A 26,514-nucleotide genomic window follows, 5' to 3' on the forward strand; every position below is an offset into this window, starting at 1 on the left:
TAAGAAGTGAGTCGTAACTCCTGCTTAGTAAATGTTTGACTTCTTATGTGCTGAATAGATGTCAAGTCCTCGTTTCACAGCTGGAGACTTTAATTTTTAGTAAACAGAAGGACAGGTTACACCCAGTGGATGCTTTATTAGAGTCCTTGCTGTCTTAATTCTTTGTGATTTTGGTCCATATTAACATCATAGCCTCACGCAGTTGCTACACATTTATCATAATCTAAATTTCATTTCATCACATCCCCCCAAATATTTAATTTGAATTACCAGTTTGCAGCTCTCGGTATATTTGTGTAGATATCAATCTAAACATTTGTGGATGTTTTTTCTGTAACTGTAAATTTAAAACACAAGTGTGTGAAGATGAAAACTGAAAGTTCACTTTCCCCCCACACATTCTTGCATTTAGAACATTTTTACCTTCAAAGTCCTGGACTGGATCAGGATTTGGTAACTGTGGAGGCAATCTGAGTACAGTAAACAAGTTTGAGGTTAACAGCTTTGTTACATGGTGTGTTGTGTTTTTTAATGCAGGTGGCTACATTGTGGTCATAAACAGTTACAACACTCAGGTAGACTGTGGCATTTAAACAATGCTCAACAAGTGTTAAGACTCTAAAATATGCCAAGAATTATGTCGCCACCAACACCTTGACCGTTAAGAGAAAGAAGGATGGATCCATGCTCGCACGTTGTCTATACCAAATTCTGACCCTACTGTCACAACATTACAATACACTCATCAGACCAGGCACCATTTTTACAGTCTAGTTGTCTGGTTTTGCTGAGCCTGTAAGAACTGTAGCCTCAGTTTCATATTTGTAGCTAACAGTAGTAGCCTAGCTCATTATTAACATAAACAATTAGACAATTCACTCCTCTATGTATCAAAATTATCTTTATTGATAATATTCAGGTGTTTATGAGTGCTCAGAATAACAAGAGGAATGAGATGTATGACAGGAAACAGCACAAACAAGTTCACATGTTGTCATGTGCGCTAGTATAAATGACTGGAGAAAGTTTTTACTCTAATTAAATACAGTGTATTCTTCATATGTGTTTAAGGCACAGTCTGGGACGAGCTAATCAGTATTTATCCAAAATATTTTTACAGATATAAACCACATTGCGAGTAGCTCACAATGTGAAGTGACAACATGTTCAAAAGACCATTTAATATCAAATCCACATATACACAGCTTTAAAAAAATACCTCAATCCAGGAAACATGACACAAATATACATATTTAGAAAAAAGCAAAGAATATAAAATATTCACCTTAAAAAGCTGTTGCTCAAAAAGACAGACACTTAAGTCAAAACCAAGCATTTCCAGCACTCACACAAAAAATAAAGAATTAAATGAAGTCACCTGGTTGTCTTGGACAGCAGAATAAAAGATGAAATATGAATTTTCACTGAAAACAAAACTTTTTTTTTTTTTTTTTAGTTCCAGTAAAGAAAAGCTGAGGATGACGGAAAAAATGAGATGGTCATTAAAAGCTGCTGAGAAACGATGCAGGCTTTAACAGGCAACAAAAAATTAAACAGCTCAGTCAGTCTGTGTTTCGTAGATTGCATGCACATGAGAAAAGATTATCGCCACACTTGTGAAGTGGAATGATGGTGTAACACTGTAACCTCTTTTAACATGCATGCATGAGTAAAAACTGTTTAAATTTTTGTGCAGTCGAACCAAATCATATGCGTTTGACTTCAATTTAAGTACAATGTAATCTCTGAGAGAAAGAGAATAACACAATTATCGAATGCTGTAAATGAATTATCACAGCACACATCATACTTCCACGTTTTTCCTTTCTCGTAGCTCCTTCTACAGTGCAAAGAAGAATCAGGCAGCTTGGTTTTTTTAGCATCCTTTCTTCTCCACCTCAGACACCACAGGCAGGACAAGATGGGAGATGCGACTCCACAGACCACCAAACATATCATTATTCATTATATTATACGTTTTGCCACTGGTGTCCACCAGCCTCTCCTTAAGATAGTCTTGCACCATCTCTTCCACCTCTTTTAAACCCTTTTCCTTCGGGATCTCATCTTGAGGCAGCAGCACAGAAAACAACAAGAAAACCCGCTTATATGCGGAATTCTCGTGGTCGCAGTAGCGATAAAAAATGAGAGTGGAGCCTGGTGGCAGCTCTTCCAAACGATGAATGATGGCCACAGGTTTTTCTCCCTCAAACGCTGCTTGCAGCTGACTGTCAATGTCTAACTTCACCTTATCACTGTCCTGGCCTGCTTTGCTTTTTCCATCAATGTCAAGGAAAGAGGCATTGAGGGCAGATGAGAAGGAAGCAGCCAGACCCCGAGCAAGGCACTGCAGTGTCCTCTCAGCCTTCTGTCCTGCAGTGAAAATCAGACTGACTGGCTCAGAGGGATGGGCTGTTTTAAGGTGCTTCTCCAGGTGGATTTTGCTCAACTTCCACAACTCAGGCCGCTGACTGGGGAACTGAGTCTGAAGATCAGACAATTGATCAGCAAACCTTTCTGGCTTCACAGCCCTGGATGACTGCCCTCCACCACGTTTCATGTCTTGGAGTAATGGGATGATCTTGTATATCAGCAATGTCCCGATCACAAATAGTACCAGGAGAACTAACAGGAGAACTACCAGCCGAACTAAACCCCACAAACACCACGTGAACCCTTTAATAACACAGAAACAAAAGAACACACAAAGTTAATAAATAATGTTTAAAAAGCATCATCAGGTCTAAAGATAATAATTAAAATGACAAACTTACCTCTAGAGGAATTTCTGGGGCGTGTCTTGGTAGCAACAGGTTTCTGTTTGTCTTTTAATAAAAGAAAACATGATTATATTAATGCACAGATGTCACCACTATAGCAGGTGTTGCAGAGAGAGAATACTGAGATAAAGCAGCAATACCAGATTCTTTGGAATGAATAGTCTCTTTTCTTGGAACGTTATTCATACGTCTCGGATTCACACTTGGGGTAAGGTGGTTAACTTTGGATAAATCTGAAGATGAGGCTAAATTTAGAAAAGAAAACATCTTTTCAAAGATCAAAAGTCATCACGCAGACGCTCAACCTTTCTATACAGAATATGAGCAGCACAATACCAGCGCTCTGGGCTTTGAGCATCATCGTCCTCTTGTAGTCTACCATGCTGGACGGCTTGAGAGCCGGTGAATGATGTCTGTTCACTGTCGCGCTGATCTGTGCGACAGGCTTGGTGGGGGGTGCAGGTGCTTTAGGTGCTGGTGTTGCTGAAACTAAACAAAATAGGTTAGGTCAAATAACTTAGACCATAATTTAACACTCTGAATGTCAAGGAAGATGGAGCATTTTTCTACCTTTCTTGGATTTCATCAAGTTGGGATCCTCAGTCTTAAGACTGGGTCTGTAGAGCTCATCAAGCACTACACGGGGATTTAAGTTCCTATCTCCGAGAGCATCTGTGTTAAGCAGAAGATTTTTAAGATAAAATCCTAATAAAGTCATAAAAGAAAAGTAACTTAACACAAAGTGTATTTGTATATTATTATATGGCTTATATAGTGAAAATAAAGTATTGGTCCAAGATGTTTGCCTTTGTTTTTATTTTAATTTTTTTTTATTTAAATGTGATGCATTCTCAATCATCCAGGTAAGTAAATCTCCAAAGTCTGATTCTGTTCATCTGGACGTAGCGTTTTCAGAGGGGGAATCTCCAATCTCAGCTGACTGCAGGTTTCCCCAACCTTATAAACAGTACATTTGCATAGTCATAGTTTCAGTCATTTAGCAAATGTACTGTGTAGAAGATTTTGGAACAGGTTGATGAACAGAATCAATCTTTGGACATTTAAATGTGGTGTTTTGATAACTTAATTCAGTCCTGTTTTATTTACACTTTATACAGCCTCCCTATGTTTTAAGTTACTGTATTATCCATTTGTTCTTTACATTTAATAAAAATAAATTAAAAGGGAATATTATCTAATCTCTATGATTTATTTCATAATGAATGTTCACTAGTTGTAGTACAAACCTTTGTGTATGTTTGGCAGATCAGTGACTTTAAAGGAATCCCGTTCAATATCCATTTCCTGGTCTTCATTTTTCTGAATGTCTCCAGATGATTCCTCAACATCCATCCTACTTTCAGCGCTCTCGTCAAACACTGCTTCTTCAGCATCCAGTCGGCTCTTCTTGCTAGGGGACTCTGTTAGGTAATAAATAATAGACACGGATTGTTTGTTTTTTAACAGTGCCTTGAACAGTGAGGGTAACTAAGGGTAATCAGCCATTAAAATTAGGCAAATACTTAATTCCAGCAACTAACCTCCATCTTCAAAGTCAGGCTCCCCATCTTTGGTACCATTAACTGATGTAGGAGCATCAGCAGCGTCAGCTTGTGCTTTTTTTCTTTTGGTCCTCTTTATAGGCTGCCTAGGAGTTGCCTCAAAACTCGACCCTTTGGAAGACAGGATTAGAAATGAGTATATCACATGGACAGCTCAGGATAAGTTATTTAGAGAAATAGCGAGGCAAGGCTGAGATAGTTTGGACAAGTGCAGAGGAAGGATAGTGAATATACTGGGCAAAGGAGGTTGAAAATGCAAATGCCAGGCAGGAGGAAAAGAGGAACACAAAAGAAGAGATTCCTGGATGATGTGAAGGAGGACATGCAGAGCTAGGGACAGGGCGAAAAAGACGGAGATGATCCCCTGTGGGGACCGCTGACAGGAGCAGCCAAAAGAAGAAAAAACCCTGAAACAGAACTGGTGTCCAGCCAGCCTCCATTTTGCTTTGTGTTCCCTATGTATTCTAGTATTACGGCAAGAGACGCGGAAACCTGATTTCAAAATAAAAACCACCTTCAAGTAAATGTAGCTTCAACATTAACCCTCATTTCAAAATAAAAGCATTCGAAACCTAATTGCAAAAATAAAAGCTTCGAGTTAATTTGCAGATATGTTAAGTACATAATAACAAATATCATTTAGTCTTGTTTACACACTCTAATGTTACATCCAAATGACACACCCGTGTACTCCAGTAGCCACGTCAATGCCATGTTATTTTGGATTTCACAGTAAAAGCCTGTGAATTTTCATTTTTGAACTACTCTGTCATTGACTTCAGAATGCTCTTAAAAGGAAAACTCATATTTCCACAGACTAGTTGCACTCAATATCAAGTCAGTCCAACCTTGCTTTTCACAGTTTGCCCATATATCAGTGTGTTTAGCGGCTTAATGAAACGTTGATCCCTGTCACTGACCGCCAGTGCTAAAAGCGAAAGTCAGTTTGTGATTTTAATTTCGCTGCTGCTGTAAACTGTTTCGAGACACAGCGCTAAAAAACAAAACACAAACAAACAACAAAAAAAAAAAAAACCCTCACACAGATAATGGCTAATATGTAGCAAAGCATTTCAATGTAAGGAGATAACTCATTGGTTTTAAAGTTGTGCCTGAACTCGTACCAGGAACTGAAACATTAAGTTAATTTTAATACAGATTCCTATCTGAGGATCATTTACACCGGTGAAGCCTGCTAACATTAGCCAAAGCACCGATCCAAATCTGATTTTCTTTTAAACTTGTGAGTATGAGGGAGCTAATTCCGATGGCTAAGCTAGTTAATTGACATACCACTCGAACAGTGCTCACCTTTACCTGACATCCGTCGTGTCGATCTAGTCATGGGACGAGAGAGCTTATCTTCAGAGTCTCTGCTATCCATTTGTAACTCAAATTCAATTGAGCAATGCCAAACAACTTCAACTAAACAATGCGACGTAGCATCGCGCGCACAAACAAGCTACAATCACTGGACTTCCCTGTAGCTGGGGGGACATTTCTTGACAGGACACCGTTGCCGCCCGGAAAATAGTGCAACGTTTAGTTATCTCGATAGAAACAAAGGCACTGTTAAACGTTCCGCTTCAGAATTTAGTCTGCTATGAGTGCCACACATGCTAACTGAAAGCTAAGGAAGCGTATGATCTACGGCGATATGATCCGTGACATATTTGGTATGGAGCAGTAATCAGAAAAGCGTATCGTTATGACTTTTGAGTTACACGAAGGCATTTTTTTTTTACAATAACACCCAAGTAATGCTTTGGTAACTGTTGGCTAAATTAGCATCACTCTGGCTGGGCTAGCTTAGTTATCTTTTGTCACTTAAATAGCTAGTTCTCTTTAATTATGGTTACCAACAATTTACGTTTCGTGCATGTCATTAGAGCTTAGTTCCCGGCGAGTAGTTATTTCTCTCGCAATAATTTATACTAGCTTTTCTTCGGCTTGCTTACTGTCACCTCGCAGCAAGTTCAGTTTCGATTTAGTAGCAAAACGTTATTTAGCAAATCCACGAAAGCACAGCCACAAATTAATACTTCCAAAATGCAATGTACATATTTCCTTTTTATTTAGTGACAGTTTGAAAAGTTCAGGAGCGTAATGGTTGTTCTCGTTCTTCTTTAACTTTAGCGAGACTGCCTTTGAGCTTGGCTCTGTTGACATGCACGTAAGCAGATTTACATTATTTGTTTGGACCTTTGAACATGTGACGACAAACTGTAACTCGTGGCTTCGCATAAAAAAGAAAAACATGTAATGTTTATTTGTTTTATTCACGCTTGAACCATCCAGTGAACCCTAAGTGAAGAAAAGGAAGACCATCTACCTAAAGACATGGAAAAGGAAGTCCCCAGTCCGAACGCAGCAGGTAAAATTCTAATATTTCTACGTTGCTCAGCCAGTGTTTGCTGTTTGGTGGTCGACTCGCTGCATTATTAAAGCAGTACAGACATAACTAATGTTTATCTCTATTTCAAGAAATACTGAACACATGTACGGTTAATATTTGGCATTTACTTCAGTTATAGCATGTTTCTGAACTAAAATGTTATTTGTTTCTCGTGATGAAATGTAAATAAATACAAAAAAATCAGTTATAACCAAGATCTGTATAGAACAAATATGTTTATCTTGAACATTTTTATCACTATTAAGTTTTACTTTTTTGAACCTTTTGAAAAGATTGAGAGAGAGAGAGAGTGAGTAAGCATTGTAAGGATAGCACATATATTTATTGCACCAATGTAAAATAATTAATGAAAATTCAAACGTGTTTTTTGCAGAAAGGGTGCAAAAAAAGGTACAATGTTGTAATGAAGAACATAGGATTTTGGAATTCGTACCATAGGTGCATCTAATAAAACCTTGGATGAGTTTGAATCTCAGTGATCTCAACTTAAGGTCAAGGTCGGAGGTCAAGTTTTCTGAGAATGTTCCATATCTCACCTATTGTCAGTCTTATTGTTCCAAGATTAAAAGGGGAATTACTGTTGCCCTGGGCTTTGTTAAAAGAAATCTCCATTAAGGATGCTGCAGATGCCTGATCCAAGATGATTTTTGGGGCACAGTAATATTAAATATGTAGAGATCGGAAGTTCTAGGTTGCTATGGAAGTTAAACTATTTTTATTTCAACAGACACAAGTCAAACCACGACACAGGGAGCATCTGAAACAACTGTTCCACCAACCCAAGATAAACAAGATGATCGGATAGATGGAGGCGAAAGTGAGAAAAAAGAAATCTCAGCCAAGGACAACACAGACTGTCAGCCTGGAGACCGTGAGTCTGACCTTTCTGAAACATCACTGATTAGAATTCTTTTTTGCTTCAGTCAGCTAACTTTCTGTGACTCCACAAACAAAACTGTGATTTCTTTTTTACAGAGTTCAGTGAAGGTGAAACACAGTCAACAAATACAAATGAAGACGGATCCTGTGAGAACTTAGACAGTGATCAGGCTCATTTTCAGGAACACACAGTTACAGCAGGTAAATTGTTCAACCGTTCAGAGTCAAGAGAACATTTGTTACCAAATGTTTCTACTGATCAAAAATTGCTTTGATCCTGTTTAATCAGCCACAGCTTTACCATCTCAACCTGCTGACTTCAGCGATACTATTCAAGGTAAGGAAGGAATATTAAAGAGACCACGTGTGGGATCTTGAATAGATATGACAGATTTCATGGGCAATTAACATAAATGAGTCACGTGCTTATTGCAGACAGGGATTCGTATAAAAAAGAGGTGCGACCTGTTGCAGAAGCACATTCTCCCGATAAGGACAGCACACAGACGGAGAAGAAAAGCAATCCTAGTCAAACTGATGGCAAACAATTGTTATCAAAAAATGAGGAACAAGTCACGATAGCGCCAAAATCAGGTTAGTGTTCCTGTCAGAGTATTGTAACAGCTGATTCAGATATTATTATGGATTTATTTGAAAGACAAAGTCTATATTTACTTTGGTTTAAAACATACATTTAGCCTCGTTGTTCTAAGATTAAAAAGGAAACTACTGCTGTAATAAAAGTTTTCTAGTCATATTTAAAGATGAAGCACTTGCTTAATCTTATGGGACACAAGAATCAGAAATATTTAAAGATCCAAAGTCTTAGGATGTTGTGAAAGTTAAACTGTTTTTATTTCGTTAGATAAAAGTCGCGTCACAACGAACAAACCATCAGAATTAACTTTACAAATCCCAAATGACAAAGCGAATGACCAGGGCGATGAACCGGAACCTGAGCTAAAGAAAAACAACTCAGATAATAAATTTGGAGATGGTGAGTCAGAACTTTTTGGAACATCATGGATTAGAATTTGTTCCTTAAACTTTTTGCTTCAGTCTGCTGACTTTCTATGACTCCACGAGGAAACTGGAAGTGTGTAAGTTTTTTCTTTTCTTTACCCTCTTTTATTTGTGTAAACTTGTTTTTTCCCTGTGAACAATTTTTCAGCTTCAGAGGAAAGACGGCAAGAACCTGAGAGCCCAACACAGCAGTTAGATGACCACGGTAATAATGTTGAAAACATCGGTCCTACCACCCCAGAGGCTAGTCAAACTGAAGATCCACAAGTTACTAGCGGTAATCTTAGTACATTTGTTCTTTTTTTTTGTAATAGTTTTTTTTTTAAAATAATTCTTTTTGTTATGAAGTAGATGTTTAAATAACACAGGCCTTTTCTCCGTAGGAAGTGGAAAATACTTGCTAGCAGTTGCTATAGTAGTGGCAATTGTTGCTATCGCGCTGCATTTTCTTCAGCCAGAATCTCCGCCTCAGACGAATGATGTACCGAAGATAGACGTCTTCCTCAGGCAGCTGGAAAAAGTAAAGACTCGGTTTCCTAACCAGCGTGCTGAGCTCTGGAATAGGGGCAGAATCCACCTTAAGAGACACCTTCAGACCACACAGCCCACGGAGCCCGTGAGTCTGATTCTCACTGCAGGCCTCAGAGCTGAGAAGACGCTGAACTGCCTAGCTCGGGACCTGGCCTCCGCCTACTCTTCTGCCCTGAACGCCTCCGTCCTCCACATAGATGGAGCCAGCAAAGCCAGCCAGGACAGTGACCACGTCAAACTGGACATTGACAGGAAGTTGCAGGGAGCTTTTGATGGAGACAAACCTGTAGCCGTCATTCATCGCTTTGAAGAGCTACCTCCGGGCTCCACGCTAATTTTTTATCGTTATTGCGACCACGAGAATGCCGCATACAAGAAAACTTTTCTGATCTTCACTGTACTGCTGGGGGAAGAAGACGAGATTCCTGCTAAGATTAGCTTGTGTGCTGTTGAGGAGATGGTGGATGACCACCTTCAAAAAAAATTCCTCACTCATGGCCACCCAGTGTCTTTTGACATGATGGACCTGGACAAATATGGTGGACTGTGGAGTCGTATTTCTCACCTTATCCTCCCCGTGGCAGCAGAGCAGAGAATAGAGCTTGAAGGGTGCTAGAGAGCAGAAGCATTCATTCTAGTCTGAACTTTTAATCTGGGCACTAAGCTGGGTAATTCATCATTTGGGAGGTAGTAGACCTCAAGGATATTGAATATACAGAAGTGGACTTTCAGAATGAATGAGAATCACTATGGTATGGGATTTAAAGTCATTTCTCTGATCAGATGTAATTATGAACAGATAATTGTAAGTTTATTTGGTCTCTGCATTATATTTAAAATTTTGAAGGTAATTTCTGCATTTTAATAAATACTTGGAGTCACAAGATAGAAGGAAGAACAATTCTTTTGGTATCACGGCAATGGGGTTTTTAATTGTTATTGCAAATGTCTTCTGTGATTCGGAAACTTGCATGGCACCGACATGCCTTAACTGAACATACAAAGTCCTTTTTGTCTATATGTATATGTACACGTTACACTACGGGATAAAGAATGAAGATAAGTACATAAATTATATGTGCCTTAAAGTAAAAAATAAACGCTGAAGAATTTTAAATGTCTTTTGTGACTGGAATGAACACTGTTGCCACCAGAGGGCAGCAAATCCACATCTGAAACTTGTCTCCAGCGTCTGTGAAAAGGCTTGGTGGCATTTTGAAAAGCAGCATAAAGTTTGCATATGAAGTCAAACTACACCTTCTTTAATCTGGAACTGCAAATTAAATTGAACCTGAAATAAAATCCGAGTTTGGGGGTTGCATTTTAATCATGACTAACACTAACAAGCTGCACATCATGTCTCTGAAGTCTTTTGAAGCAGTTCAACTCCTCGCCAGTTTGATCAGGCCCGCCTCCTGTCAGCGTAGCTCCAGCACCAGATGCCGGCTGCTCTCCCACAGGCTGCACTCTTTCTTCAGTCTCATCAGTCTGCGTTCATTGTGACTCTGAAAAAGATGACCCATAGAACCTAATCCGGATATTTGATGTCATTTTTTCACGCACTCTCTGATTTTTAAAATCAGAGGTAGGCTATGACTTTTTCGTGCACCTGAATTTATTGGTGACGGGCTATTTGTTATTTCTTTTATCTGCGCACTGTGAGCCTCACATAATGTACAAGTTAGGCTTTGTCATCGTGATAAGCTGCGCGTTTTTTCCATGGGGATCTGGAGCGCCAAAGCCCCTGGCTGAAAATCCCAGGTCCCAACTTGAGAGCAGTGCAGAGCAAAATGACAGACTGCAAGAGGAGATAGAAGGCCGACAGAACATTCTCTCCAAGGTAGGATAAATAGCTCATTTAATGTGTTTCCTTATATCCTGCATTTTACACTTTGTGCGCAAAAATTGAAAAGTTCCCGATTGCTGGTGGAAAATACATCCGTCCTCTTCTCTTTATAGCTGCTGGGTGATTATGACAAAGTGAAAGCCCTGTCGGAAGGCTCTGACTGTCGGTGTAAATGTGTTGTCAGACCCCTGAGCAGGAGCGCCTGTCGACGGATAGAAGAAGGGAGCGCCTCTGCGCAGGACTTCTACACCGTGGAGACCATCACTTCTGGACCGGAGTGCAAGTGCGCCTGCATCGCCCCACCATCAGCGGTCAACCCCTGCGAGGGAGAGTACAGGCTAAAAAAGCTTAGGGAAGCTGGGAACGAAAATGTCAAGGTGAAGTTTCCTCCTGACCATTTATCATGCCAGAGCCTCCCCGCAGGTGTTCATGCTCCAGCGACATCTGACTGTTGATTTGTAGATGGACCTGAACCCCTGGTGGCATGGATGTCTGATATTTATCAATTTCCGAAAAGGATAATCAATATTTTACCACAACCAGAGTTTGAATGGACTGGGGATGTACCTACTTCATGCATTCTATGTTATGAATTCTTTAACTTTGACGGAATTCACTTGATCATTTTTTGTTGTTGTTGTTTTAGCTGTCCACCATACTTGAGCTGCTGGAGGGATCCTTCTATGGCATGGATCTACTGAAGCTGCACTCCGTTACCAACAAGCTCATTGATCGCGTGGATCACATCGAAAAGGTAGCGCAACAGAAAACACAACAGGTGTGCGTGTAGTGGTGGCTTCTGGAGGTCCTGTTAAAGACTCCCTTAGGTGCTGTTTTCAGATTTACAAGAAGCTTGACCAGGAAGCAGTGCTCAGAGTTTCTGTTACATGTGGAACTTTATCTGCCAGAGCTTTTCTTTGGATCTTTGGATCCTTTTTCTTAGTCAGTAAATTACCAGAGATTTTTATACAGTACGTGTTTGTTGGGCTTTAGTCTATAAACTTACACAAGAGCAAAACTGTAATTACAGCACGAACATATAGAAGTTCCAAATTACCTAAAAGCAGCACATTTAATACATTACCTGAATGTTTATGCTCTTCTCACATGGACTTCGAGTGAAGCAGTTGGGAGTTTGTTGAACTCACTGAACTCCATATACTGAAATGAGCCAATAGCAACATAAACCATCAAGTTTTTCCCCTCGAACAGGTGCAGCAAAATGAACCAGAGGGTTGCGTGCTTATGCAGACGAGAGTACAACTCTCATAACTGAAAACACCTGTCAGAGCGTGCTGTCAGTCTGTTCGCCAAAAAATAAAGATAGGAGCCTGCACCTACCAAAGTTGAACCACAGAGTTGAAACGAGGTCTACAACTGGCTACAAGATGTTTTTTTATGTGTGTCATTGTTTTTGCTGCTTTAAAACTTTGATTGGTTTCCTGATTTAATTCATATTAATATATTAACAAAATACTTTTTCTTCCTCTGCTAGTGTTATGATTGCTGATCGTTAACAAAAATATAACACTTATGTTAGTAGCTTGATGTATCCATGTTTGCATTTAGGCGGTGTCTCTGAATCCACCTTTGGATGAGGTGAAGCCCAGGGAAGGTCCTACTAGTCAAACAGGTTTAACTGAAAGCCCGACTCCGCTTCCCCATCAGCCTCAGGATGGAAAGATAGTTGGAGAGGTTAGCAGAGCTGCAGCATATCAAGACCCAGAGGTAAGTGTAACATCTTAACATGGACATATCACAGCCTTAACCTATTGAGACACTGTAATAACATAGTAACTACATAACTACTGAGTTCCACAGATATGTATTTGCCTGTCTTTAGCACCATAGCAAACTCTGTCTTTGCTTGGTAACAATTGGTGCAAAATGTGAATATTATCGAAGGGAAAACAAAATACTGTAACTAACTATTCCCTATTCAGTTCACAAACCAAGAAAGTTTGTAGTTTTTGTCATTAAATTAGACAACAAATTTTGCCTACATAAAGTACATTTATCTCTAACTAACACTTTTTACTCCACTTAAGCATTTTATACGATGTGCTTCATTCACACAAGCGTTTTTTTCTGTCTAATATTCACACTTTAATGAACCCATCGAAGAGAAACTTGGGGTACAGTATCTTGCTCAAGACTACTTTGGCATGCAGACTGGAGCAGCCAGGGATCAAACCACCAACCTTTTAATTAGATGACCTGCTCTACCTCCAGAAATACAGCCCCAAACAGCTTACTCGCCTGATGGCTTATACTCAGGCACATCTAATGTTATATTCATAGCAATTATTTTCATTTATAGCAAATGAATAGGTCACTTGTAGAGAGATGTGTGTAAATGTTAGAAAATAGAGAAAAGTGAATGAGGCAAAGTGTATAAAGTGTTTTGAATACTCGAGAGTAAAGCGCTCTATAAGAACCAGTCTGTTTACCTTTCACCATGTTTGCATGCAGTTGGTGTCTCTGAATCCATCTGTGGATGAGGTGAAGTTTTGGGAAAGTACTTCTGTTCAAGGAAGTGTGACTGAAAGCCCACCTACTCCTCTTCCAAATCAGCATAAGGATGGGAAGACAGTTGGTGAGGTCAGCAGGGCAGCAGCCAATCAAGACCCAGAGGTAAGTGTGACAATACTGATATCACAGGCTTAATCTATGGAGACGCTGTAATAACATAGTAGCAACTAAACAATTACCGGGTTCTACAGGTAATTATTTCCCTGTATTTAGTGAAATAACTGTTTTCTTATTAACTATTTAAATACAGCTACAATAAAATTATTTTCAACTGCAAATGTTTGTTACTAAAAATGAGAATACCTACATGGTTCAGTAAGTATTGCATCAAGTACTGCATGATTGCAGTACATCAAGCCATCATGGGTAATATACTGAGATAACATTGTATCAGGAGTCACTTTTAATTTGCACCACTGATATTTCATATTGAATGCAAGGCTTTGGCTGAAGGAAACACGTATCAAAGAAGTGATCACAGTCAGATGTTTCTGTTTAGCCTGCTAACATTCCTCCAAAGCAAAAGGAACAATTACGTGTTCTTTCCACAAAGTCCTTCATAAAAATCATTGTCTCCATGATTAAGGCCCAGAAACGTGTAAAAGAAAGTTATTGATGTAATTGAAAGGATTGGCAGGACGACAGCAGACCTCAGACCACAGAGCATACTGCTGGGCCCTGGTCCCTGACAGCTTGAGTATAAACTTGAGAGCCCATCCAGGAGGATTGCATGGTCTTGGACTTTAAACACAGTTGATTCACTAGAAAATTTACAGGAAACATCCAACAAGGTTATTAAAGTGACAGTAAAACAAGGCAAATGTTTTAGATTAGGTTTTTGATTAAAACTTTCCTCTGCACTGTGGGATCATTTGGGATCATTGTAGCTTGTTGGAGTTTCAGCTCTTCTATGCTATTCTCCTCACTAGATCTGAACACAGTTTCTTTGCCACACACCGACTCATTATTTACACAACTCCAAATTCTCTTTTGCTGGTAGTAAAAAATAAAAAACATAACGTACTTTTTGAATAACATGTTATGATTCAAGATTTCACAAATGTCTTTCTTACACCAATCCAAATTCTTGACAGCTGTTTGTACAGTTTATAGCCAAAGGGTCGTAATTGATCTCTTCTTAATACAGAGTGAACGATTTCCTCAGAAGTTGTGTGTACCTTGTTGTCTAACAGGAAAAGCTTGACGGCAAGGTCATTGCGGAAAATCAACCCTTCTTACACACAGACGGCTCTGGTCAGATCACTGAGGTCAGACCTCAGGTGACCCTCAAAAGTAGCGCTAATAAGGAGGCTTCTCAGGTGTCAAAGGCTGGATCATCTGGAATGATTATCAGAGGAATGACTTTTTATAAATCTGAGCCTGATCCGATGGTGGCAGATGATGGGGAGCCTGGAGAGAACTGTGAGTGCAATCTGTCTGTTACCTTAAGCGGCATTAAAGCAACGAGAGAAGTGTTTATTAGTGTTTAAAGTGTTTAAAGAGAGAAGTGTTTATTCTGGATGTATAATTATATTCATTTGTACAGTTCAGGATGTGTCGTAGCAGTGAGAGATGGTCACAGAAGCTTTGCTGGCTCTCAGCTAACAAACAGCAGAACTCTGATTGTATTTCAACTCTGCTTCTAACATTTTCTTGTGGTACTCAAATCTTTTTCCTCTCTTTCTTTTAGTTTTTGAGTATCATGGTTTGAGCGGTGACGGCCCAGATAACCTCTTTATCGAAGAGAATCTGCTTCAACCCAGATCTCCTCGGCCCTGGACCAGAGAAGGACTGAGATTGTTTCGAACAAAAACAACAGGTCCTTTGCACGCACCTAAGAAGACCAGCCAATCAAAAAACACAAAAGAAACTGAGCCCTTAAAAACTCATCAAAGGTTTATCAGTGCCATGGGAACCACATCAGTGGATGTGTCTTCAGTTGCACCGAGTGACACATCCACAGTGAGAAGCATCAGCCTTGGACCGCCTATTGCAGAAAACAAACAAAGGACCACAAACTTCGTGCCTCAGACCACTCAAACAGTCACTGCTGGAATCACCAACAGACCAGTCCCTTCGCTGACTGAAGCAGCAAACATTTCTTTAAGTATTAGTCAGCAGAAAAAGAACAAAACCTCAGTCCAAGCCTCTGAAAATACAACGATGGAGGAAAATGCGCAAGCATTCACAACAACAAATACACCCACCAGTGTGAAGGAACCCTCTGGTCTGGAGCTAAAAGACCAATTGCAAACCATAGCTGGCAGTACTTCAGCTAATCCAGGCTCTGTTGAACTAAATCCAACAACAAAGCCTTTAACTACCAGCCTGGAGTCTACTATGACCCTCACAACCCACGCTGACCCGACCACAGCACCAGTACATCCCACAACAGCTGCCACAACTGCTACCTCCACACAGGCTGCTACTACAAAACAACCAGAAGAAACAACATCCACCAACTTCTCAGGCTCAGATTTGCCACAGACACCAACAGCTTTGCTTCCTGCAGCATTAACTACCTCGTCTTCAACCACCACCACCACAACTACCACCACTACCACCACTACCACTACCAAACAGGCTGCTCAGGTCAAACAGAGATACAAAATCAGCTGGGAAGAGGAAGGACACATGGAACTAGACGAACCGATGCAGAGGCATGAGGAATCCAGGCCAAAGAAACCCGGTAAATAATAAAGAACGTTGTGCCATCTGTGTCCACCTGCAGCCAGAGCCAGAGTATAGCCAGAAATTATTGTCAGCATATGTCACTTCAAATGTACGGACTTACCTCACATTTTCATTTAGAGAAACAGAAACTGATATTTGTTTGTGAATGACCGAACTTTACAAGACAGGGCTCTCTTCTCTGTGTTACCCCTCCCCTTTCCGTGATTCAAGCTGGTTAAAACAAAAGCCTTTAATTGTTTTCAGACCCTTTGACGTAGGTCTGGATGATGTTAAAGTGCCTTTAAAACTTCCCTCAGAGCTCTCTGTCTTCTTTACAGAGGAGTGCAAGGACACTTTGGCAACAATCTCCGAGCCAGTCACTCACAACACCTATGGCAGAAACGAGGGAGCATGGATGAAGGATCCAAAATCTGATAATGGCAAAATTTATGTGACAAACTTCTATTACGGAAACAACCTTCTGGAATTCCGCAACCTGGAAGTTTTCAAGCAAGGTAAGAATGTGTGCTTTTTGGAGTTAGAACTAGCTTTAATTTTACATTTTTTTGATAAGATGTAATAAATCTCATCGTCTACGTATCTTTTCAAGGCCGTTTCAGTAACTCCTACAAGCTTCCTTACAACTGGATTGGCACAGGCCATGTGGTCTATGGCGGGGCCTTCTATTACAATCGCGCCTTCTCCCGTGACATCATCAAGTTTGACCTACGACAGCGTTACGTGGCTGCCTGGACCATGCTGCACGATGCCCTGTATGAAGACTCATCGTCGCCTTGGGATTGGCGTAGCCACTCGGACATCGACTTTGCTGTGGACGAGAGCGGCCTGTGGATCATCTACCCGGCACTGGATGATGAGGGCTTCTTACAGGAAGTGGTTGTCCTAAGTCGACTGGACCCCTCAGACCTCAGCATGCAAAGGGAGACCACTTGGAGAACGGGGCTCAAGCGAAACCACTTCGGGAACTGCTTCGTTGTGTGTGGCGTCCTGTATGCTGTTGACAGCTATAACCAAAGAGACGCCAACCTGGAATATGCCTTCGACACACACACAAACACTCAAATGATTCCCAGAATGCCCTTCATCAACAACTACACCTACACCACACAGATTGACTACAATCCTAAGGAGGGTGTTTTGTACGCATGGGACAATGGACACCAAGTCACATACAACATAAAGTTTGCCTATGTTGATGCTCAGTAAGGATCTGTTTTAAGTGTAATTGTTAATACTATGGTTTATGGATTGTAGATCAGTCCACATGGCTTCATGTATGGAGAGAACGGAGGGGCCAAATGTATAAAATTCAATATATTGTGTTCAAAATTGTTCTTATTAAGATTTTTTTTGTATTTCTACTTAAAATAAATTAATAAGAATTACTCCTCAGTCGACACATCAAGTTGCGCTCTATACTCTCATCAGCCACTTTACTAGGTATACACTGCTGCTTTAATTCTTCATGGCACAGACTCAAGAAGATGCTGGAAACATTCCTCAGATTTTGGTCCATATTGACACGGTAGCAACATAGTTGCTGAACATTTATTAGCTATACCTGCATGATGGCATTCAACCACATCTCAAAGGCACTCTATTGGATTGCGATCTGGTGGTTGTTGATGCCATTTCAAGTTAACGAGTGAGCAGTGAAGTAACAGTGAACTCATTGTCATGTTTAAGAAACTACTTTGAGTTCATCTGAACTTTGCGACAGGAAGCAGCCACCAAAGGATGGGTACACTGCGTCATAAAGAGATGGATATGGTGAGTAATAATACTCAGGGGCACATAATTGGAAGAGAGCTGTGGAAGAGAGCCTTTTGGCTCCTTCATGTTGTTTACACCACATTTTGACCCAATCATCTGAAAGTTCCAGCAGAAATGGAGGCTCAGACTAAGAAATGTTCTTTTCAATCTTATCTATAGTGAAATGTCGATTAGTCTGTGGAGACTGTAGCCTCAATTTCTTGGTCCTTGCTGACAGCACCCAGCATGGTCTTCTGTTGTTGTAGTCCATCTGCTTCAAAATACAACATGTGCAATCAGACATGCTCTTCTGCATAGCTCGGTTTTAATGAGTGTTTGTTTGAGTTACTGATGCCGTCCAACAGCTCATACAGTTCTCTGATCTCTGGTATCGCTAAGGCATTTAGAACTGCTGCAAACAGGATATTTCCTCTTTTTTTGGAGCATTCTCTATAAAGCCTACATATGCCTATGTGGGAAAACCCCAGTAGTTCAGCAAAAATATACAGACCAGCCAACCTGGCAACAACAACCACGCCAAGTTCTGCAAAGTCTCCTAAATCACCTTTCCCCATTGTAATGTTCAGTTTCACCAGTTGGATAGGGTCGTTTCCCCAATGCCTAAATGCACTCAGTTGCTGCAGTTTGATCGGCTGCATTAATAAGCAGCTGAACAGGTGTACCTAACAAAGTGGCCGGTGAATGAACATCGGGATGCTATAAAAGAGTAGCTGAATAATGTCGAAATGTTTCTGATCGACAGCTCTGTTCAAAGAAACAGAATTCATACACGGTTTTGTATCCTTTTTGAACTTTCAGCCTTATACGCCACACATCCTTCCTCACATGAAAGCGCTTACTCCCTCCATATCAGACTGCTTTGAGGAGACTGCAATAAAGTTTTGAGATGCTAACAGAAAATGTCTTCATTGTCTGGCTAAACACGGATAACACCTAATTGGCTCTAATCATAGCTTGCAAGTATTAATTAAAGTCAAATGCTGTGAGGATAGAAGGAAACCAGGCAGGAAAGGACTAAAAAGAAAAGAACATAAATACAGACATAAAATGAATGACTGTTCAAACCTGTAATTTAAACCACTGTTACTGGTTGTAAAGTTATTGTGGGCGAAAATACCCTGGAACAGCTTTTCTACCTGAGGAAAAAAAATCAAACGTATTCTGTTTAGGGTTTCCCCTAACAGCTCAACAGGTACGAACACACGGCTACAGAAAATCCAGTGTTTATTTTGGTTTCTGCACATACAAAAAAATAAAAATAAAACAAGTTTTTTTATTGTACTTTTTCTTTGCCCCCATATACAGCAGAGATGCAGCGAAAACACTGTGGTGACCCAAATGTACTTCTGTAAGCAGAAAGGAATTTACAGACAAAGAGAAGGCCTTTGTTTGCAAAGAAAGAAAGAAAAGAAGCACAGCACAATCCTGCAACGACAAGAAACGCACAGCGATACAGAGACGACTTCGCTTTATCGCCATATTTATTATATGTGATTTATTATATAAGATCTGTCTCTATTCATAGCTTGACAAAAAACAAATAAGAAATTAAAAGCCAGAACAGTACATCCAATGTTCTGCATTAATAGTGCAAATTTTACCCTCAAATTAGCAAAACAGATCATAGACCATCATAATTCTGCACAAAAATGCAACTGTTCTCAAACGCAGTAAATAAAAGCAGGAGCTGTGTGGACGGAGAAGTACTCACAGTTTGTTTTTTGAAACCAGAGGTTAAACATCAGGCCTTTAGTGTAACTATTAAGTGTTTATGCAACTGAAAAAGGCATTTTTTGCCATTATATCAATTAGGATTTATCGTCTCATAAGTTCGAGTTAGTAAGTTGAAATTTTGATACAGAAAACTGAAACTTGTTGAATGTTTTTTTTAATTCAGTGGCAAAAACGAGCTTTTATAAGATATGATGAAGCTTTTTTTTATGCTCCGGGATAATAGAAACGAGTTTTTATGCATAAATAGATTTTCTATCTGCCATTTTTTATTTCATATATAAAAAAAACATGTTTTTTGGAGTCAACAGGAATAACAAAAAAAGCTATTTTTAAAAAAAATCACCAAAATAAAAATGAAAGAAAATAAAACTTGACTACTGAATTTTTCAAAGGAAAAAAAATGAGGGAATTGGATTAAACCACAGATGTGTGCTGTTACATAATAACAGCAATAAATATGTACAATATCCAAACCTGTCCATGAATATAGAAACACAGCGAAGACCCGAAAAAATTAACTAGTGAAAATCTTCATCAACAGCAATAGAAACCAGCAGATAACAGAACAATTAGCCAGATAGGGTTCAAAGATCACTTAACTTCCTGAGTTTGTGCCTCTGTTGCTGCAGATAACTCATCTGTCATGTCTGATACATCACTGATCAGATTTGCTTTATTCAGAGACAGAAAGAAATGATTATAGCACTCCATTTTATAGCAATCAGATACAAACAAACAGGTCATTTTAAATAAAAATGCATTTTTATAATGTATTTAATGTTTTTTAAGCACACACACACACACACACACACACACACACACACACACACACACACACACACACACACAGAGCTTTGGAGCTTGTGCAGAAAAAGAGAGCCGACTGAAAGTAAGCTGTAAGGGGTAAAAGTATTTGTGTTATGATGGGGTAACTCAAGGTTCAATGCTCTGCCCCCTGCCGCTAAACAATTACCCTTACATAAAGCATCTGGGGTTACACGGGTAAGTCAATGTTGCCACACAAGGAGCTAGTCTGCTGCTGCTTGGACCCTATTACAGTCCAGCTCCAGAAATCAGCCAGAAAGGGGCTGAACTGTGAGGACAAATTGAGCTTCCTCTGTAACCTCCAATGACTAGTTTTCTGCAGAGCACATTCATACAAATAAAAATGAGAAAAATTATTAACTGAGGTGTTATCTTGTGCTTCCGTTTATGAGTTTTAATGAGGAGGTGTAAAGAACGCAGGAGTCGCTGATGATCTTACGCAGACCCCATTAGCACGCCGACAGGAGGCGCAACCTTGTTCTCTGCTGGGGAGTTCTGGTAAAACGTGTCAGAGCGGTTCACCCGGAGCAGAGGCGGGATGGTGGAAGATCTGATGTGGAGGATCCTGGTGTCTGTTACTACACAGTCAATCTGCATCATCACCTCAAAGTCTTTGTCCCTTATAATGCTGTCTGTAAGGCAAGAAAGGGAGAAGAAGGTTGTGAAATAAATCTGCAAATAAAGTTAGCGTACCTTCATTTTGGTGTTTGCTCGAGTGGAGCGAGTGGAAGTGTACCGAGTATTGTTTGAGACAGTTGACATTAGGTAGGGGGGATAACTGCAGGGAGTTTGGGTGGAGGCTGGGCTACACAGATGGAGTCCAGAGGTGAGTCACACGCTGGATTTCTCCATCGTGGAGATAAACAAAACATCTCTAAACAAGAGCAGGACATGCGAACTGGAAAGAAGAAAAGTCTGGCGAGAGTGTGGGAGAAAGAAAGAGTGATTGCAGATGATGAGTCAGGATGCTTCTTGCTGGGCTGAGAGACGAAGAGAAAGTTTGGCAAAGCTGAAAAGTCAGAAAGTTTTTGCCGCTGATGAGTCAGGCTGTTGTGTTAGAAGAAACCCGGGGAAAGCAGATGGTGTACAGTGCAGACAACGTTAAATACTGTATGTTTCACAGAGTCATCTGAAAGCTTGACCTACAAACAAGCAATCTGCTTTTATTTTGGGAAATTTAAACTTGGAAAAAGATACTGGACTTCACACAAGTGGTTCATGGTTTGTGGTATCCAGCAAGATATCTACACTCAGCCTGGGGCGGAAAAAACACCCTTTAAAGTGGACATTCTTATAAACTTTTTCTGGGGAGAAATGGGAATTAAAACATGTTGAAGGATCGCTTATATATTCACACTAACAAATAACTTGCGGCTTCTTTTGTGTGGGGGTTGAGATAAAATTCCCCATATGCATCACACCCAATCCAAACAGCCTGCAAAGATCTTTTAAAAAGCTTTGGTCATTTTTCCAGATACCCGTGTAAGCCATCAGCTTCCTAATCGTTCATCAGGACATACATTTGGAGGCAGTGGGAGTTCATCTGATTGTACAGAGGCTATAAAATAGCTCCTTCTCAAGACGGAAGATTCCACTGATGCTCATAACATTAGACAGCTAGTACCGGTAACTCTGACTTCATCTGCTGATAAACCTCCGATTTTGCACCTGCACTGAAACCAGAGCTTTTCCAATAGCTTCAGTGTTTCAGCAGACATCTCTGGAAGTCATTCTCTGCATCTGGATTTGTCGCTTTATGACCCTCTCAATTTAGGTCTGAAGGAGACTGGAAAAATGAATCATGTATATTGCGGCTGGATCGGTTCAAGGTCCCGTGCCTCTGAGAGGCTGGACTTATCACAGTGAGTTTACACATTTTTCGCCTTTTACGTTCAAAAGCAATAAAATCCACCCATGGCAAGGAACGCGGCTTTTGCTGCTACACTTGGACTTATGTGACCACTTGCTTGCAGAGTTCAGCTGCTGTTAGCAGACATTAGATGAATAAATACTGTTTTTGTTCAGCCAAGCGGTTACTTGAGCTAAATGCTAAAAACAGCCTGCTAACATGCTGTGTTTACCATTTTAGTTCTATTTGCCAAATAGTGCTCCTGTAAATACAAATACTCACTATTTCAGTCGCACTTTGTTATTCCTTAATGAAATCAATACTTTTTAAGTGTACAGCAATGACCCTGTCATTTCTGGGCTACTGCCTAAACCATTATCCAAACTCAGGACTTACATGTAATACTCGACTCTGTTTACATCAGTCTTTCACCAGAATGCCAAACTGTGTAACGTCTTTTTAACTAACAGCTTGTGAGGCCTGAACAGTGAAAGAGGAAACACACAAACACACAGCTTTCAAATAGCAAGTCTTTGAAGAGGCTGCCAGATCTGCCATCCTGCTCTGCGTGGTCTCATTTCCTCCTTATACTGGTACCATCTGGATCTGTTTCAGAAACCTTCAGCGTCACAGCGAGCTGGTCTACGCTGATAAAGGCCCGATGTCTGGCAGCGGTGCATCTGAGGAAACCTGAGAGTGCATCTCAGGAGGACGTTGGCTGCCAGATTGGAACAAACTCTAAGGATATGTTCATGAAGGAAGGCCTTTTATTTTGTTTACATCAAAAGGAAGCATTATTCATCAGTAAGTATGGTCCCAAACTAAATAATGTGATTTGGGACAATGAAAATAAATGGAGGGTCACATTCACACAAACCATCAGTCCAGTTTTAATGAACTTTTCCAGTATGTTCGGCTTTAACTTACTAAACTACAAGCTATCATTCTACAGTAGAATGTAAGAGCCAATTAGAAGCAAAAAAAGTAATGCTCACCATTAGAAATAAAGAATAATACGCTTAGATTTGACTTAGTAACTGCCAGTTGTGAGGGGGAAAAACTGTCTGGTGAGAAGTTGCTAGCAGTAGCTGCAAAATCAATTGCTAAAGCCCCGATCACGGAGGCCTGCAGTCTGTGAGCCCTTGGCCATTGTTGATCACTAGGGAAACGTTAATATTCTGCAACTGGTTTGTGAGTGGTTGCTGGTAGTGCTGTGGTGGTGCTGCAGCGAAATCCTCCTTTTTAACCCGCTAGCAGGTTGCTGCGGTCATTTCCATAGAAAATGCCATTTCTGCCAACCGTCCTGGATACAGAGTCTGTCTGCATTCAAAGTAAAAAAGCTGCACCTTTCAAAATGTGTTGGCTGCTGTGGGACAGCAAAACTTTTATTTTGAAGGGAAATGTTCTCCATTTCCTAATATTTCAAGTTTTCAAGTTGGGGAATCCACATTTTTCCCTAGCAACCAGAGGTTTCCAGGGGGATCACTGACTGGTCTCTATGACTGAAGCCTTACTGAATTCAACCAACAAGTGGTTAAGATTCATCTGAACCGCAGCGCTCAATGATGGACCAAACAAGTCATTTCTAAAGGCACATAATCACTTTAGTCACTGGAGTCTTATTTTTCTGGAGTGGCTTGAGTTAAACATTTGGTTTGGTGAGAGTGAACTCCATTTCTGAGCCCTGCTGTTTAGATTAGGGAAGTAGGAAAATCTGACCCTCAAGTCAATCAGCAGTATAGAGCTGTACATTGAACCCCCAGTGAAAGGCAGCCTGTTGGCTACAGTGCGCATGTATAATCTCACAGAAGTAAAAATAGACTGCAGTGCGTCTCATACGTCCATCCACCTGTAAGTGATGTCAACCCTGAAAAATTCCCCCCTTTCAAACACGTCGCTTTCAATTGATTGAGCTACTTTCAAACTCAGAGGATTACTGAATAAACACACCCCACAGCCCTTATAAGGAGCCACTGCTGTGGCTGATACATTTTTAGAGAAAACCAAATATGTCTAGATTAAATAACTCTATGACGTGTGGACGTTAGATCAAAAACTCCATCTTTAATGTTCAGTTATTGACCAAGACAGACTAAATGATCACTCCAGATTAGCCAAGCCTCTCCATCTCCTCCAGATGAAAACTATTTAGTGACTAGAGAAGGAAGGCATTCTTAAAGCAGAGCAGCAACAGGGAGCTGGAAAGAATTATCTTCCAGTACAGTATTACTCTCCAGTAAGAGGACAGTGTTTCTCCTTCTCTAAGGGTCTCACCCAACTAAATATGCATACATTTGCACTTAATCACTTCAAAGGTCCAAACAAGGACAGCATAAATCTAAAATGCTACTTGAAGGCTGCTATCTGTGCAGCACATGGGGCTCCATATCTAAAAGGAAAGAGGGCCGTGTGGAGATTGTGCTTCAGGAGAATTACTGCAACCTTTGCTTTGTCAGCCTTCCCTGTCTTGGTTTTGCATTAGTCCTAACTTTTCAGTCACAAGGCAGGAGCAGTTGTGTTATTTCTGAACATAAAACGGGTGTTAGCCCTCTCCCTAGGAACTACCACATCATCGAGCCAACTTATTACACGCAAAGACACGAACAGACAGGCATTAACCCGCTGTTTTGAATTTGTAACTCAATTCAAGCGTCCATGACAGATCATGCAAATTTGAGACCTTTGTTGAGCAATCGAGAATCTTTCCAGACCTGACGTTTCTTTATAAATGCCACCTTTGTTTGGCCATTTCAACAATTAGCTCACAAGCACATCTTGGATTTCACTATTTACTGCTTATTTCAATGGTTTCATTTGACTGGCCTGGACCTTAACATTCCTCCCTGACAAGACCAACCGAGAACAATGTTTACCTTCATCTATCTTCACCTAACACCCATCTCACAGAAAAAAAAAATCTAAATGGCCTCGTCTCTCCTGCTGAGTGAGCGGCTCACATTTCACCCACTCACTCCTCCCAGGGTTAGCTGCTGAAACATTAACCAAATTGGATGCTTCTCCACTCACAAGTATGAAGTTAACAGGAAAACAAAAAGGTTCTCAAATAAAAATGACAGTTCAACTGTTAACAACAGTGTGGTGTCTTCCTATTTGCTTACATCAGACATAAACACAGCCCCTCTTGAGCGTGTTCTCTCTCAGCTCACTTCTACACGTGCTTTGTGAAAATCAGGCCACCTGTTACTGAAGCATCTAATGACCTGACTTTGATAGAACGCACTGATAATCCTGCAGATCTGACAGCCGTGAAGCAAAGTCTCGATAACGTCATGGATGTCAAAAACACGCATACACCAATTGTCAATCATTTGAGAATATGCACAAGTGCAAGTCTACGCTTTCTGCTGATCCAGTGTTTGTTTTTGAAGGCAGGTGGTGAGAATAAATGAGCGACTACATGAGCTGGAAAGCAGCCCCCAGAACGCAACCAAGCGCGCTCTGATTGCCACCCACTCTGTCCACAGCTGTGGACCGCAAGAGCGTTTTCAAGAGTAAATTGAGTCAGATGAGCTGTGTCTCTGCTCTCCCATCTGAAGCGGACATGAAATTTGCTTTAAGTTATTTGATTATTAAATGACAAGTTATTATGTGACTCAGTAACAATGAATGAATTGACCAGTGTACTCTGAGCAAAGTGCTTAGACTTTCAAGTAGGTTTAATAGTCAACTGATGCACTCCAGGCAAGAAACCAATGTTCTTCACTTATTTCTTTGCTTAACTGCTGCCTGTTGTTTAATTTGCTTCTAAACTAAACCCTTGAAAACACAACCACAGAAGTAAAACACAAAACTCTTGTTCTAATAGAATTTCTAACCCTTTTTTTCTGTAAATGTCTGAGGCCACAAGTAATGCATTCTTGTGGGCAAACGTGATTGAGAATGTGAACCTGGGCTGCCTTTTATCTGCCACATCACGCTGCACTTCCAAACTGTGTCTGTGCTGCACTTCTTACCATTTATGTTCATGGCTGGCAACACGACAGACATCTTGGGTGGACTTCCTTTATTGTGGCTGGTGGCAGGAAGTAGGAGATGATCCTGAGAACAAA

The 26,514-nt window shown here is 40.4% G+C and overlaps 4 protein-coding genes across 13 annotated transcripts in view; 2 read left to right on the forward strand and 2 right to left on the reverse strand.

Moving 5' to 3' along the window:
* Positions 1-879: 879 nt before the first annotated feature.
* On the reverse strand, positions 880-5,849 carry LOC309699772 (uncharacterized protein). Of its 6 annotated transcripts, none has more exons than XM_082522946.1 (8): positions 5,660-5,849; positions 4,358-4,453; positions 4,028-4,201; positions 3,351-3,452; positions 3,117-3,269; positions 2,921-3,025; positions 2,775-2,825; positions 880-2,676 (listed from the first exon to the last, which is right to left on the reverse strand). In XM_082522946.1, exons 1-8 carry the CDS (start codon positions 5,724-5,726, stop codon positions 1,877-1,879), a joined length of 1,548 nt encoding a protein of 515 aa, XP_082379072.1. In that variant the 5' UTR covers positions 5,727-5,849; the 3' UTR covers positions 880-1,876. The 6 variants fall into 6 exon arrangements, with proteins under 6 accessions (XP_082379072.1, XP_082379070.1, XP_082379071.1 ...); XM_082522944.1 differs by having other exon boundaries at positions 4,322-4,453; XM_082522945.1 differs by having other exon boundaries at positions 5,654-5,849.
* Positions 5,850-5,897: 48 nt separating this feature from the next.
* On the forward strand, positions 5,898-10,308 carry LOC309699774 (torsin-1A-interacting protein 2-like). Of its 4 annotated transcripts, none has more exons than XM_082522949.1 (9): positions 5,898-6,018; positions 6,641-6,716; positions 7,486-7,629; positions 7,734-7,838; positions 7,927-7,974; positions 8,073-8,231; positions 8,503-8,634; positions 8,809-8,937; positions 9,044-10,308. In XM_082522949.1, exons 2-9 carry the CDS (start codon positions 6,683-6,685, stop codon positions 9,805-9,807), a joined length of 1,515 nt encoding a protein of 504 aa, XP_082379075.1. In that variant the 5' UTR covers positions 5,898-6,018; positions 6,641-6,682; the 3' UTR covers positions 9,808-10,308. The 4 variants fall into 4 exon arrangements, with proteins under 4 accessions (XP_082379075.1, XP_082379077.1, XP_082379078.1 ...); XM_082522950.1 differs by lacking the exon at positions 5,898-6,018 and adding an exon at positions 6,043-6,515; XM_082522951.1 differs by lacking the exon at positions 8,073-8,231.
* Positions 10,309-10,578: 270 nt separating this feature from the next.
* olfml2ba (olfactomedin-like 2Ba) lies at positions 10,579-17,648 on the forward strand. Of its 2 annotated transcripts, none has more exons than XM_082522940.1 (9): positions 10,579-11,031; positions 11,151-11,414; positions 11,684-11,791; positions 12,607-12,765; positions 13,510-13,671; positions 14,763-14,991; positions 15,260-16,258; positions 16,581-16,757; positions 16,853-17,648. In XM_082522940.1, exons 1-9 carry the CDS (start codon positions 10,864-10,866, stop codon positions 17,467-17,469), a joined length of 2,883 nt encoding a protein of 960 aa, XP_082379066.1. In that variant the 5' UTR covers positions 10,579-10,863; the 3' UTR covers positions 17,470-17,648. The 2 variants fall into 2 exon arrangements, with proteins under 2 accessions (XP_082379066.1, XP_082379067.1); XM_082522941.1 differs by having other exon boundaries at positions 10,921-11,031; positions 11,222-11,414.
* Positions 17,649-19,243: 1,595 nt separating this feature from the next.
* atf6 (activating transcription factor 6) overlaps positions 19,244-26,514 on the reverse strand; it is a 28,953-nt gene continuing 21,682 nt past the window's right edge. The window contains exons 15-16 of the mRNA XM_082522942.1: positions 26,419-26,503; positions 19,244-21,227 (exon numbers count right to left, since the gene is read on the reverse strand). Of these exons, the coding sequence (XP_082379068.1) occupies positions 21,031-21,227; positions 26,419-26,503 (282 nt within the window). The 3' untranslated portion in view covers positions 19,244-21,030. The remainder of the gene's footprint in view (positions 21,228-26,418; positions 26,504-26,514) is intronic.

This window comes from Aulonocara stuartgranti (genome assembly GCF_965226115.1).
Source record: "Aulonocara stuartgranti genome assembly, chromosome: 23".
Lineage (NCBI taxonomy): Eukaryota > Metazoa > Chordata > Actinopteri > Cichliformes > Cichlidae > Aulonocara > Aulonocara stuartgranti.